This window comes from Delphinus delphis, chromosome 10 (genome assembly GCF_949987515.2).
Source record: "Delphinus delphis chromosome 10, mDelDel1.2, whole genome shotgun sequence".
NCBI lineage: Eukaryota > Metazoa > Chordata > Mammalia > Artiodactyla > Delphinidae > Delphinus > Delphinus delphis.
This window is the reverse complement of record NC_082692.2, coordinates 63,549,440-63,563,073: the sequence shown is the minus strand read 5'-3', so window position 1 is coordinate 63,563,073 and position 13,634 is coordinate 63,549,440. Positions and strand designations below refer to the sequence as shown.

Here is a 13,634-nt window from a genome sequence, read left to right as displayed (position 1 = left end):
AACTGAGTAATGAGAAATAGAAAACCTATTTGGTCCTAGAACCATTAAAAAATGAATTATTGGTCAATTTTCCTTCAAAAAATAAAGGCAGGGAGGAAAGGATAGATGGATGGATGAACATACAGACCCAGACAGGCAAGGATAGGATGAGAAATTAAAATTATAAGCTATTCTGATTCTTAAATAAAGATGCAATGATCCCGAACAAAACACTATTAAAGCAAATCCAGCAATTTGTTTACAAGGTAAAAATCATGACCAAGTTGAATTTGTTTCAGGAATGAAAGTTTGGGTTCAATATTGCAAGTTTATTTCATGTAATTCACCATATTAACAAGTTATGATGGTGTGGTAGGCAGAATAATAGCTCCCCAAAGATGTCCACTCCCTATTCCCTGGAACCTGTGAATATATTACCTTAAGTGGCAGGGACTTCCACGTGATTAAATTACAGACCTTGTGGTGGGGAGATTATCCTGGATTACCTGGGCTCAATCTAATCACAAATCCTTAAAAATGGAAGAAGACAAAAAGAGTTGAACACAGAGACAAGGACAAGGATTTAACATGCCTGTTGTTAGCTTTGAAAATGGAAGAAAGAGGCCATAAGCCAAGGAATGTGGCAGCCTCTACAAGATGGGAATGACCCTTACTCATTTTATAGCCAGCAAGAAAGTGGGACTATGGTCCTACAACTTAAGGAACTGAATTCTGCCAACAATCCAGAGGAGCAGGAAACAGATTTTCCTGTTGTTCTGCGCAGTCTTCTCATTGTCGTGGCTTCTCTTGTTGCAGTGCACGGGCTTTAGGCACTTGGGCTTCAGTAGTTGTGACTTGTGGGCTCTAGAGTGCAGGCTCAGCAGTTGTGGCACATGGGCTTAGCTGGTCCGTGGCATGTGGGATCTTCCCAGGCCAGGACTCGAACCCGCATCCCACGCATTGGCAGGCGGATTCTTAACCACTGCGCCACCAGGGAAGCCCTAGCCTGACATCTTTTTCTATCCATTTACATCTTTCTGTGTTTTGTTTTTGGTTTTGTTTCACTATTTCTTTCTTTTTTCTACATATCTTGCTTTTTAAAAAAATTTTTTCTCCCTCCATTAATTTGGAAATGATACACTCTTTTAGTAGTTACCCAAGACATTTTAACTTGTACACTTAAAAGAGTAAAGCTTAAAGTTAATCAGTATGTTTACCCTCTTCCCAAACAGTACAAGGACCTTGGAAAACTTCATATCCAATCATCACCCCACCCATCCCACTTCCAAATTATGACTTTGTTATCCAGGATATTAGTTCTATCTTGCTTTACTTTATTAACCACACAAATTATGTATTATTATTACTTTCTATGGTAAATATTTTTTAGTTTTAACCACTTATTTACCAATTTCTTTGCTCATGATTCTTTCTTATATCAGGGATTATGTTCTATTAGTGACAAACTCCAGATTTTCTGCCTGAAGATGTCTTGAATCGGATAACCAAGTTCAAATCCTGGCTTTACCACTTCTTAGTCATGTGACTTAACCTTTGGGATTTTTGGTTTATTTTGTAAAGCAGAGATAATCTTGAGCAGTTTGATCCTCTGCTGGAAGGCAAGAAGCTCAGGAGATGAGTTCTCTGAAAGGGTGCCAAGATTCAAAATAAAACAGGACAAAAACAAACAGACACTATAATCATTTCCCTGAGTGCTTGATAATCTTGTAGGGAAGACAAGATTAACACATATTGCAAAAACAATTACCTAATAACAATATTTCTATATACTTGAGGGCTAAAGTATGTGGTTCTTTTTTTTTAAATTAATTTATTTAATTTATTAATTTTATTTATTTATTTATTTAGGCTGTGTTGGGTCTTTGGTGCTGTGCACGGGCTTTCTCTAGTTGCGGCGAGCGGGGGCTACTCTTCTTGCAGTGTACAGGCAAGACTCATTGCAGTGGCTTCTCTTGTTGCAAAGCATGGGCTCTAGGCACACGGACTTCAGTAGTTGTGGCTCGCAGGGTCAAGAGTTGTGGCTCACAGGCTCTAGAGCACAGGCGCACGGGATTAGTTGCTCCATGGCATGGGGGATCTTCCCGAAGCAGGGATCGAACCCATGTCCCCTGCATTGGCAGGTGGATTCTTAACCACTGTGCCACCAGGGAAGTCCCTGTGGTTCTTTTATGTCAGCACTTTCAAGCCCAGTGATATGGTTGGCTTGTAGGAACTTATGAAGGAGACTTATAGAAGCCTGCTAACTGCACAACAATCTAGTCCCAACAGAAAAATTCAAAGTGAACATTTTAAGAGCTTCTAAAAGAAAAAAAAAAGTAAAAAAAGTAGCAAAGTAATAAAACAAACTTAAAGAGTTGGGAAGATAGACTTATGTAACGGAAGTCAGTTAACAAAGCAGTATGGAACAGAAAAGACAACTACAGAGTATAATACTATATATATAGGAAGGTTCTTGGCTTGATACAAATAATATATGTAATAGGGCTCAATGTAGGTCTTGTATTGTTTTCTATATTCTTAACTTGTGTTGAAATGTGCTAATTAAACATGAATAAAAATCAACTGTAATTACACCTCCCCAAGGAAGGTATTCCAGAGCCAAAGAGTGTGAAAGATTTGTGTAGAACAGTTAAAATAACCATTATTTTAAATGATGCTGTCTTTTTTTGGTATACTGATTAAATCTAAAATAACTTTCAATTCTGTTGAGTCTCATGTAGCTACATAAATTTATAAGGTATCTAATTTTTTACCGTATGGCTATTAGTTTACATGTGCTAGGTACTTTCTCAGACATTATCCCATTTCATGGTCCCCAAATGCTGAGATGTTGGTTATATATATTTCTGTCCTACAGAAGAGTAAATACACATTTAAACCACTTGATCCAAGTCTTTCATTTGTAGAGTAACATACTTTATATTTTGAAAACCACCTTTCTCATTATATTTTTAATTAATGGAAAAGAATTAGTTTCAGTTACAACAGAATGACATATTGATCTATTAAAACTAAGCAGTAAATCAGCATTAAAAAACTGTATATAACAGCTTATAGACACCCAAATCACGTTTCTATTCTAATGCTAGGATGTACCTGTTTGTAATCATGACATAATGGTTAATGTGTAACTACAGTAACAGCCAATTTTGGTTTCCTAGAGACCAAATAAAGAAAAACACATTTTTGGAATATGTAACACAATTCCTCTATTCAAAAAACACTGGACTAGAAAAAAACAAACTGATGACAGGATCATTAACATCAGGGAATAGATTCAAGATAATATTTAAATAATCAAGGAAATTAATTAGGTGTCTCACAAACTGTTATGATCTTCATAAACCTTGTACTGGCAAGCTTCAACTTTCAAACATTTGATCTTGATATAACCCAGCCTTCTGTACATCATTCATGTATACTCCTAAACTGCCTCTCTGATATTAAATTCAACCTTTTATACGTGGGCAGACCATTATTAACCATAGGCTATGGCCATTAAGAATGGGCCTAATCTGCCAACGTGAGGGTGTTTGTGGGAGCACATGGGTAGAGATACGGTTTCCCACATTGCCCTGCTCACACTGTCCTGCTCATGCTGCCCACATTGACTTTGTTGCCACTGTCAACCCTGTCCCCTCTTGGCAAAGCCAGGAACTTTGGGGCGTTGTAGGACTGAAGGCCTGGGGCTTGCATGCCCTTCCCACGTTGGCATTTCTTGAGAATCCAGAAATGTCTTCTGACAATCCTTAGGTCAGCAAAGGATTTGGTGAGGGAAGAATGGGACAGGAAGAGGCAAGGGTAAGTAGGTAGGGGCAGCTTCCCCACTCAGCCCCGGCTGTAGGTTCGAGGGGTAACAACTTTTCTCTCTCTCTCTCCTAAAGCCTTAGCCAGGTTCCCATTTGAAGCCAGCAGAGCTCTGACTTGGGCACAGTGAAAAGAGGCACCACCCAGCGGTACCTCAGACTACCTCCGTGTCTTGATTTTATTGCTTCTGTGTTTTATCAGTCCTAAGAACTGTCTTGTCAACATATGACCTGAAAAATTTTGTTTACACATAGTAGTTTTGAAGAATGTGCTCAAGCAATCAACTGGTGCTCTCTCTTCCACCTCAATTATATTTTTTCTTTTCCCATCCAGGTACCAGGAGCATGACTGTGGGCAATATCTGATGTTTGGCCTTCCATTTCCCCTAAGGCAAGAGATGCCCTAGTCAACTTTGTTTCAGGGTCACTACTGGCTATGTTTGGGTCCCCCTGAGATGGGGGTGCTCTGGGCCTACAGCAGTAGTAATGGCAGGAGCAATTATGAAAATTTCTATGGTTTTAGCACTGTAAGAATAGAATGCCTTTTATAATATGTTTTACTTTAAGGCTTTTGACATTTTTCCTTCAAACATATTTGTAAAAGGTTTTATGTAAGAAAGTAGGAGATAGTCAATTATAGGCTAAAGACCAAATTATCCCACAGCTTTGATCAAGAGGCCAGGCCCAAGTATGTGTTCCAAGGATGCCTTCTCTTTGAATTTAAAATACGTGTACAGAGAACTCCTAGTACAGAGATAGATGAGGCCTTTAAATAGTACTCAATCTTCCAACAATCTTGCCTGTAAAAACTCGGTTTATTTATTTATGTTTGGGGCTTAGTATTTCCCACTGAATCCCATAGTTTGGCATGCTTATTGCATTGGGTTCTAACCAGACTAATGCTATCTTAAGACCAGGTATTATCAAGACCAGCTGCACCTCCTGCAAGAGAACTATTTACTTTGTTATTTAGGAAACAGGAAACTTGTAACTGACTGCTTTTTTCTCATTCACCTCAGTTTAGGTCCTTATCACCTCATACTTAAATTATTTTAGCCACCTCCACCTATAATTAAGGTAGCCCTTTCCTGTCTGTCCAATGTCAAGTGGCTCCCAATGGCCTATGTGGCATCTAAGGCACAGGGCTCCAATCTATTCTTTCAAAGCCTAAAACATAACACTTACTCAATGAGAGGTATTGTGCAAGCATGTTTTATACAATTTAGTTCGATAACCACAACACTCTGTGCAGTGGATAATACCTCTATTTTACAAATGAGGCACTGGAAGCATGAAAAGTAACCATGCCTAATGTCACAAAGTTAGAAAGTGGTGGGTTGGTATACAATGCCTCGTAGCTCTTAACCACTGTACTATAATGTCTAAGTGAGTGCTTGTTATTTACTGAAGGTTTAAAGCTTTACAAATATTATCTCATTGGATCCTTACAACAGTGAGGTCCTGTCCACATTAATGTTCTCATCTTACAATGAGAAAAAGCAGATAAATTAGGTAATATTCATAGTTTGTAAAGAAGTGGCCATGGGAGACTTGAACCAAGGGAGTGAGACAGGCTCTGGACCTGCATGACATGCCTAAAAACCAACAAAAAAGCCAAAATAATCCCCAAGTGAGAAACAATGATGATAAAGCACTAACAGACAGTGACAACATACATATATGTGTGTTTACACACACACACACACACACACACACACACACACACGATATAAAAAAGAGTTAGTAAAGGATGTCTAGTCTCTTATACTGTCGGTTGCTAAAACGGAATACCATAGACTGGTGGCTATAAACTACAGAAATTTATTTCTCACAGTTTTGGAGGCTGAAAGTTGGAGATCAGGGTGCCAGAACGGCTGAGTTCTGGCGAGGACCTTCTTCTGGGTTGCACACTGTTTTCTCCTTGTATCCTCAGGGCAGACAAGGAGAGAACTCAATGGACTTTTATAAGGGCACTAATCCCATTATTCATGCAGGCTCCACTCTCATGACCTAATCACCTCGCAAACGTCCCACCTTCTAATACTATTATCTTGGGGGACAGAATTTCACATATAAATTTGTGGGATGGAGTACACATTCAGTCCATAACACACACCTCCATCCAATTGTTTGCTGGTAAAATCCGATTCAAAATTACATTGGAAATTTTAAAAAAACTACAAAAATATCTGATCTTATGAACCTCCCTAAGAGTTTAGCTAATGGCTTTATGTATTCTTGTTTCTCCTTCCAAAAATAACAGACTCACAACCCTTTCAAGTTATCCTACTTCATCTTACCATGTCATTTTTGCAGGAAAGTGATTAATAACCTTTTCTTAAAAGACATTTCCTCCAAGGCCTTTAAGAACCACCCACAAAACGGGACCCGCAGCTCCCAGATGCTGGGATGGGGGCAGAATACGTACAGCTCCAGGTGGAGGTGTGGGTGGTGGAACGCAGCCCGGCGACAGGCGGACGGGGCCCAGCCGACCCAGCGGGGGCGGGAGGTAGGAAGGGGCGTCCCCAGAGATCGGCTTTAGGGCGAATCCCCAGCCTAGCTCCGCTTCCGTACTTGCTGAGGGGACGAGATGAAGAGGCAACAGGGAGAAAAAGCGAGGAAAAATAAAGGAGAGAGGGGCGAGAGGCTCGGGAGAAGCGGCGACCGCCTTACCTCAGAGCCCGCAGGCCCGGGGGAGGGGCCCTCGGCGCCGCTGCGGACTCCAGCGCTCCGGGAGGGCAGGTCTTCGAGAGCAGCGGAGCAGGCAGGCTAGTGTCCCGGCGGGCTCGGGCTGTTTCCCCGTCGTCGCCGGCAAACAATCCCGGGGCGCGCTGGGTCACGCCTCAGCGCCCCGCCGCCACAGCGGGCCCGAGGGAGGCTTCGCGGCGCAGTGGCTCTCAGCCGGGGCGGGCCAACGGCGCTCAGGCCTGGGGCTTATTGTTCCAGGAAGTCGCTGGCGAAGTCGGGCCGGGTCCGCGGGCTGCGCACAGCCCCTCCCGCTCCTCCCGCTCCTCCCGCTCCGGCCTGAGGACAACCGGCAGCTGCCGGCGCGCCGACTGGCGGCGGACTCGCGGCGGGTGCGTGTCTCTTTAAGGGGCCGGGCCTGTGCTGCAGAGGGGAGGGCGGGGTTAGCGTCGCTCCCGGTGTGAGTGTGTGGGGGAGAGAGCGGCGGGCGGGCGCCGGAGGGAGGGAGCGAGCGAGCGAGCAAGCAAGCGACGCGGGCCGCCCCTGCCGCCGCCGCCGCCGCCGCTGCCGCGGTCGGACCAGCGGCCTTCTCCCCTCCCCTCCCTCCCGTCGCCCTGCCGCGGGGAGGGGGCTCGCGTCGCCGTCTCCAGCCGCTCCCGATGAAGCAGCTGCCGCCGCAGCCGCCTCCGAAGATGGGGGATTTCTACGACCCCGAGCACCCGACCCCTGAGTAAGTATCAGCTCAGCGGCTTCCCGCTGCCCTCGGCCGCCTCAGCGCAAGCCGAGGGCGGCGCGTCCTGACGGGTTGTGGCGCGGAGAGTAACGGGCCTGCGGTGGACTCGCGCAGGCGGCGTGGGGAGCAGGCCCGCGCCGCCGCCACCGGCCCCTTGTCCGGGCCGCCGCGGGCCGGAGGTTGGGCCCGGCGTTGGCGCCGCTACTCGCGTCGCAGCGGCGGTTGGGCCGGGCCGGTGGGGGAGGGGCGGCGCGGCCTCTGCCGCCACCGCCGCGTCTGCACCGACCCGGCCGGCCCAAGGCTCGGCGGTCTCCTCCGGCTCCTCGCGGCCTGCGCGGACCGCGCTACAGACGAAGGGGCCAAGTCGGAGGAGCAGCCGGTGCCAGACTCGGCGAGAGGGCACCGGCGAGGGTAGGCCGCGAATCCCCGGGCTCGGGTGAAAGCCTGGCCCGTCGCCTGGCCTACCGGCGACGGCGGCTCCGACCGGAAGGGCCTAGCGTGCGTCTCTCGGCCCAAGGCGGCCGAGGGCCCCGCTCTGCAGTCTCGGTTTTGATTTTTTTTCCCCTGGAACGCGATCCTGGCCTGGTAGTGCTTCCGGCTTCATATTCTGCACCTTTGGCATTTCGGTTTTGTAATGGTGGTGAGGTTTGAGTGGCCCCAATGTTGAGGTGACACCGGGTTGGTTTTTCCGCCCGAAGGTGAAAGCATCCGCAGGGGCATGCGTTCTCTATTAGATTATGAGATTTGCACACTTTCGGACACTCTACTTCCTTGGTAGCAGCAACCTCTTACCCTGAACGGATGACTTTCTACTCCTTTTGAAGACTTTGGTAAAAAGCAAGAATCGTTTGAGGATTCTCTAAACAGTGCTTTAGAAAACCGAAATATCGTTTTGCCCAACAGTGTTTTCAGCCTAGGACATTTTTACATTTCTGTTGTGGACTGTGTCTGCTACTGTATCTGATATCTCAAGAGAGCTTCCACTCCAGAGCCTGGATTCACTTCTTTTTCTGCATCCTCACAAGACTATTGTTTTAAAAAGCTATCGTTAAACTCCATTTGCTGGTGTTGGTTGAAGTCTAGACCTACGAATATGACTCATTTCAAACTTAACAGTTGATAGGGATTTCAAATGAAATTCACTTTTATGACCAGAATGATTCCAAGAGATATGTTCTTTTGACACATTTTACCTTAGTTTTGGTGTGGCTCTTTATAGGCTTTTGGTTTGAGACTTGGAAAACCTCAAAAAAAAAATTCTGTATCATGATCCAATAAATGCTTATTGAGCACTTGTCGTGTCTAAAACAACATGCTAGCTCCTGAATGGGCTAAGTGGCTGCTTTCAGTTCCTTTTACCAGGTTGTATGGTGAAGTCCAGAAGCTTTAAGTATCACATTCTTACACTTCTTGGGGGAAAACATAATTTTTCATACTACATGGGAAAATGGACTCAGAAGTGCATCTCTGATAGATGTGAATGTGGCGAGGAATCAAGAATGTTTTATTTTTTATATAAGGTCTTGGAGTTTTTATTTTCACTGCTCTTTGGCAGTGGAGATTTCTAATTTCTAGCAGAGACTAAGTGCTAAAATACATGTGTGTATGTGTGTATTAACCTACTTGGAGTATGTAAAGAATTATAAAATGTTTTATTTCATAATACTCTAAGAATTGGAAGGGGTCTTGATAGGAGCCATCCTGAACGATATCCCCTGTTTGACAGTTGCCGGAATTGAAGTCTAGATAAGTGAAGTGACAGCAAATCCTATGAGGTAGTATGTATAAACTAGTTAGGGTTTGTAATATTGGAGAGAGAAAAGCGGTATAGTGGAGGGTTAAAGAACTTGGATTTCAGAGTCAGGCAGACCTGTGTTTGAACACTCGTTGAACCTTGAACAAGTGATTTGATCTCTCCAAGTTTGAGTTTTCTAATCTTTGAAATAGGTGTCATAATGGAAGCAACCTCATAGGGCTTTTGGGAGAATCAAATGAGAATAACATATGGAAAGCAGTTGGCCCAGAGCATGGCACGGGTAAGTGCTTCTAGCTGGGGTCATCAAGGAACACTTAAGAGGATTTTAAGTCAAGCATGAAAAGATTAGGTGGGCTGGAGAGGTGGTGCCATGGCTGCGGGGGAGGAATGACCAAGTGACCTTTTTAGACTTCAGATAGTTTGAAATGCTTCTTAGACACATGAAGAAATGAAGCATGAAACTTAAACTCAGTTTGATTGAAGGAACAGTTGGAACCTGATGTTCTGTGTTTGCCTTCTACCAAGTATTTAATCAGACACAGCTGTAAGACCTGGCTTTTCCTGTGGCATACAGGATTGTGTTTCAGGTGAAAGTGGCTGTAATCACGTGAGTATCTGTGTGTTAGGTGTCTGCTGTTGGGCAGGCCCCAGGCCAGGTGTTGAGGGCACTACAAATTAGATCCAGTCAGAGTCTTCAAGGAATTCTTCTAATGAGAGACACAGGCAAGTACTTTACAATGATAGAAGTGCTGTTTTTAAAATATATGCATGTTTACTTTGTGCCAAACATAGGCATACTAGAGGTGAGTGGTGTACGAAACAATTTCGCTTGTGTGGGCACCCCTCCTAGTGCGGGGTGAAAAACAATAAATAATAATGGAATGTTCAAAGATAAGTGCTTTGGAAAATGGAGCACGGTAAGGGGGATTCAGAATTTCTGGGGTAGATGTTGAAATTTAAAATGAGGTGAACTGGGTGAGCCTTCTTGAGAGTGATATTTAGGCAAAGACTTAAAAGGGAGAAAGTTAGCCTCGTTAACATTTGGGGAAAAAGCTTTCCAAGTAGAGGGAATAGTTTGTTCCAAGGTGCTGAGGCCGACCTGGTGAGTTCTGCTCAGTATGGCTAGAATGGAATGAACAAAAAAGTAATAGTACATTATGTTGGGGTGGGGTACAGATTTCACAGGGCTTGGTAGAGGCTTTATAAGGACTTTGCCTGGAGTTTTCAACCAAGGAATGACATGATCTGCTTTCAGCTTCTGAAGGATCTCTCAGTTTGTAGGGGGGAACAACAGTAGAGGCAGGGAGACTTACAATTTTAAGAAAGTTAGAAATCTGGGAGGGAGATGCTGGTGACTTGTATCAAGGTGGTAACAGGAGATAGAAATGGTTGAATTCTGGTTATATTTTGAAGATCAAACCAGTACGATTTGTTGATAGATCAGATGTGGCATGTAAGAGAGGAGTCAAGGATGATTCCAAGAGTTTTGGTCTGAGCAGTGAGAAAGATGGGGTTGCCGTCAACTAAGATAGGGATGACCGTGAGAAGAACAGGTTTGGGGAATAGATTAGGAGTTCAGTTTTAGACGTGGTAAGTTTGAGATGCCTGTTATACATACTGGTTGAATTGATATCCAAGTCTGGAATTTAGGGGAAGGGTCTGGATGAGAGATAAAACTTTGTAGTCATCAACTTAAGTAGTATTCAGAGCCACAGGACTGGATGAGATCACCGAGAGATCCAGTGTAGAAAGAGAGAAGGACCCAGGATTGGTCCTTTTTTAAACTGCAGTGTTAAGAGGATTAATATAGTGGGCAGTGTTAACATGGATGGCATCCATAAACTTAGGGGGAAAATTACCTCTTCACTAACCTCTAACTAGAAGTTGGCATTCCTTTTAATTATTAATGTAAACAGCAAACTACAGTACTATTAACAGTACCTGTGATTTTACTACTAGTACAAATCACAGATATTATATTGTGATTATTGTAGATATCTCAAAATATTATTTATGTTCATCATTACATAGAAATTACAGTAAATAGGAGATTCACCAGTAGATTGTTGAGAAGCATATATATACTACTGTATCATACATTTGAGTTTTTTGTCCCCAAGGTAATTGGTCACCTTTGTTTATTTCATATATTTAAAAATACTAAGCTGAGAAGGAATTTGCAGGCTTCATCAGACTGCAGAATGGTCCAAGGCACAAAAAATGTTAAACCCTTGAGCTCTGGATCCTAATTCCTGGTTTAGAATCTCACCTCTTTTACTTAATAGCATTATGAACCTGGGCAAATTTTGTAATGACTCTGTGCCTTAGTGTCCTTATATGTAAAGTCAGGATCATAACAGTATTTTCTACAAAGGGTTTTATGAGGATTTAAGAATTAAGACAGTGTTAACTTTTATTACTAGTATTGGATGGAAAGACACAGCTAGAAAGAACAGTACTTTACAAGGCACCATGATATGAAAAGCATGGTGAATTTGGCAAAAATAAAGTTTATTAACTGGGAAAAAATACTTCAGCATGTCAAATAAAATATAAAGCAGTGAGCATAGTCGTGTTCTCATAAAATTCTCATAATTATGTAAGTTACAATGGGGATAGAGATGCCATAGGAAGCCAACTGAAAGAATAACGTGGTCACCAGATTCCACATATGGTCTGGACCTTTAGTAGCTTTGCAGGCAGTACATAATTCAGTTTTTGTTATTTTATAAGAGAGAAATAGCTTTGTAGTGATTGAGGTATGTTCTACAGGCCAGGGTACAGTCTTTGGTAGGTACATGGGAGGCCAAAATATTACTTGGAGGCTTTCCTGGTGATCACAGAAAGCCTGGTGGAACTATCCTAGTACTTAGGATAGAGTATACCTCTCCAGAATTCATGTCCCTCTTTGCTCTTGCCTTATCTAGATTTCAGGCCCGCCATTCTTCTACTGACACACTATGTCTTTAGAAAGGTATCAAGCAACTGTTGATACAGTTGTGTTTTCCTAAGAAATGTTCAAACTGCCAAGACATATCTATCAATCATACTTTTCTAGTGTTAGTGGGACTTTTGTGTTTCAAATCTTCTCTGCCACTTTTCACTGTAGTGATTAATTTATTTAATCTATTCCCCTTTAGATTGAAATGCATTATGATTTACTCTAACAGATATTTATAATTATTTTTCTTAACCCTGATATTTAGTGTTGTTCTATGAGCATTGTCAGTTTTTTCAGAGAAGCTATAATAGTCATATGCTAGAATCAAAAGTTGACTAGCTTCATCATTTCTGTTAATTTTTCCGGGATACTATAGAGCATCTTATTTTGTAATGCATTAAGGGCCATTATTGTAAGACCCTGAGAGACGTTTCATATTAGAAACAAACATTTACACCTAGCGTAACTGAAAGTCAGGTTTAGAATTCTTCCTTTCCCTTTCTGAGAGAGATCCACTCTCTAGAGGGAAGGAATCTTTTATTTTGAAAAAAAAAAACCAAACTTGCAGGGAAATTTTAAGAATAGTATAGTGAACTCCCATATTTTCACCTAGATTGACCAGTAGTTGAAATTTCACCACGTTTGCTTTATCTTTCTATATAAAAACATATAAACCTGTGTTTGTTTATTTTTGGCTGAACCATTTGAGAGTAAGGTGTAGGCTCCATCACCCTTCACCGCTGAATAGTTCATAGTATTACCTAAGAATAAGCATTCTCTTAGATAACCAACGTGCAGTGATTAAATTCAGGCAATTTAACATTTATAATATTATACCTGATATATGTTCATATTTAAAGTGTGCCTGTTATCCCAATAGTGTCCTCTTTTTTCAGTCTGGGATTACACATTGGATTTAATTGTCATGTCTCTTAGTCTTCTTTATTCTGAGGATAGAGCTTTAAATTCAAGGTTTGAAGGCACTTTACTACTATTATCTCTTTGTACTAACCATCAATGTGATATTTTGAAAACAATAACAATGTCTGGTAATAGTTTTGAAATGGCTTCTTTTTTAATTTTTATTTATTTATTTTTTTGGCCACGCCGAGCGGCATGCTGGATCTTAGTTCCCTTACCAGGGTTCGAACCTGTGCCCCTTGCATGGAAGCTCAGAGTCTTAACCACTGGACCACGAGGGAAGCACTGAAATGGTTTCTTTTTTTAATTACCAAAACAATAAATGCTTATTGCGAAAGGGTAAGATAATACAGATGTTTATAGAGGAAAAAGTAAAAATCCACCTTTAGCATCTCTTTCTGGCTCCATCTCTTCAAATCCCACATTCAAGAGGTAACCACTACTGACAATTTAGTGTATACCTTTCCAGACCTTTTGTTTTTGTCTACTACACATATTGTATCATCTACATACTTGCGTTTACGTATAAGATGTGCTTATCTTTTTTTAACAGGGAATATTGTATACTGTGGATGTCCTATGTTAAGTTGCTTTGTTTTCTTACCATGTTAAGGAGTTTAAAAGGGCCTTAGGATATGTGCTGTGTGGAAAGTGTCTCCTCCCAAGTATATCTGGTAGTTTATGATGGTGTTTTGTGATTCTCTTTAGAGTTTGATTCCTATATTTCTCTCTTTTCTTTTTTAAAATTTTATTTTTTTGTCCATGCTTATTTCTGTTTGTCCTGTCTGGTGC

General features: G+C 42.4%; 1 protein-coding gene and 1 long non-coding RNA gene across 5 annotated transcripts in view; one reads left to right on the top strand and one right to left on the bottom strand.

Moving 5' to 3' along the window:
- LOC132432246 (uncharacterized) overlaps nt 1–6,819 on the bottom strand; it is a 42,941-nt gene extending 36,122 nt beyond the window's left edge. Inside the window, exon 1 of the long non-coding RNA XR_009520868.1 lies at nt 6,480–6,819. This is a non-coding gene — a long non-coding RNA (uncharacterized lncRNA). The remainder of the gene's footprint in view (nt 1–6,479) is intronic.
- A 170-nt stretch (nt 6,820–6,989) lies between these two features.
- The window catches only part of SETD2 (SET domain containing 2, histone lysine methyltransferase), a 113,429-nt gene continuing 106,784 nt past the window's right edge, over nt 6,990–13,634 (top strand). For all 4 annotated transcript variants that reach the window (XR_009520867.1, XM_060022357.1, XM_060022356.1 and 1 more), the window contains exon 1: nt 6,990–7,221. Coding sequence is in view for 3 of the 4 variants with exons in the window: in XM_060022357.1 (XP_059878340.1) it covers nt 7,151–7,221 (71 nt within the window). In the remaining variant the exon portion in view is untranslated. The remainder of the gene's footprint in view (nt 7,222–13,634) is intronic.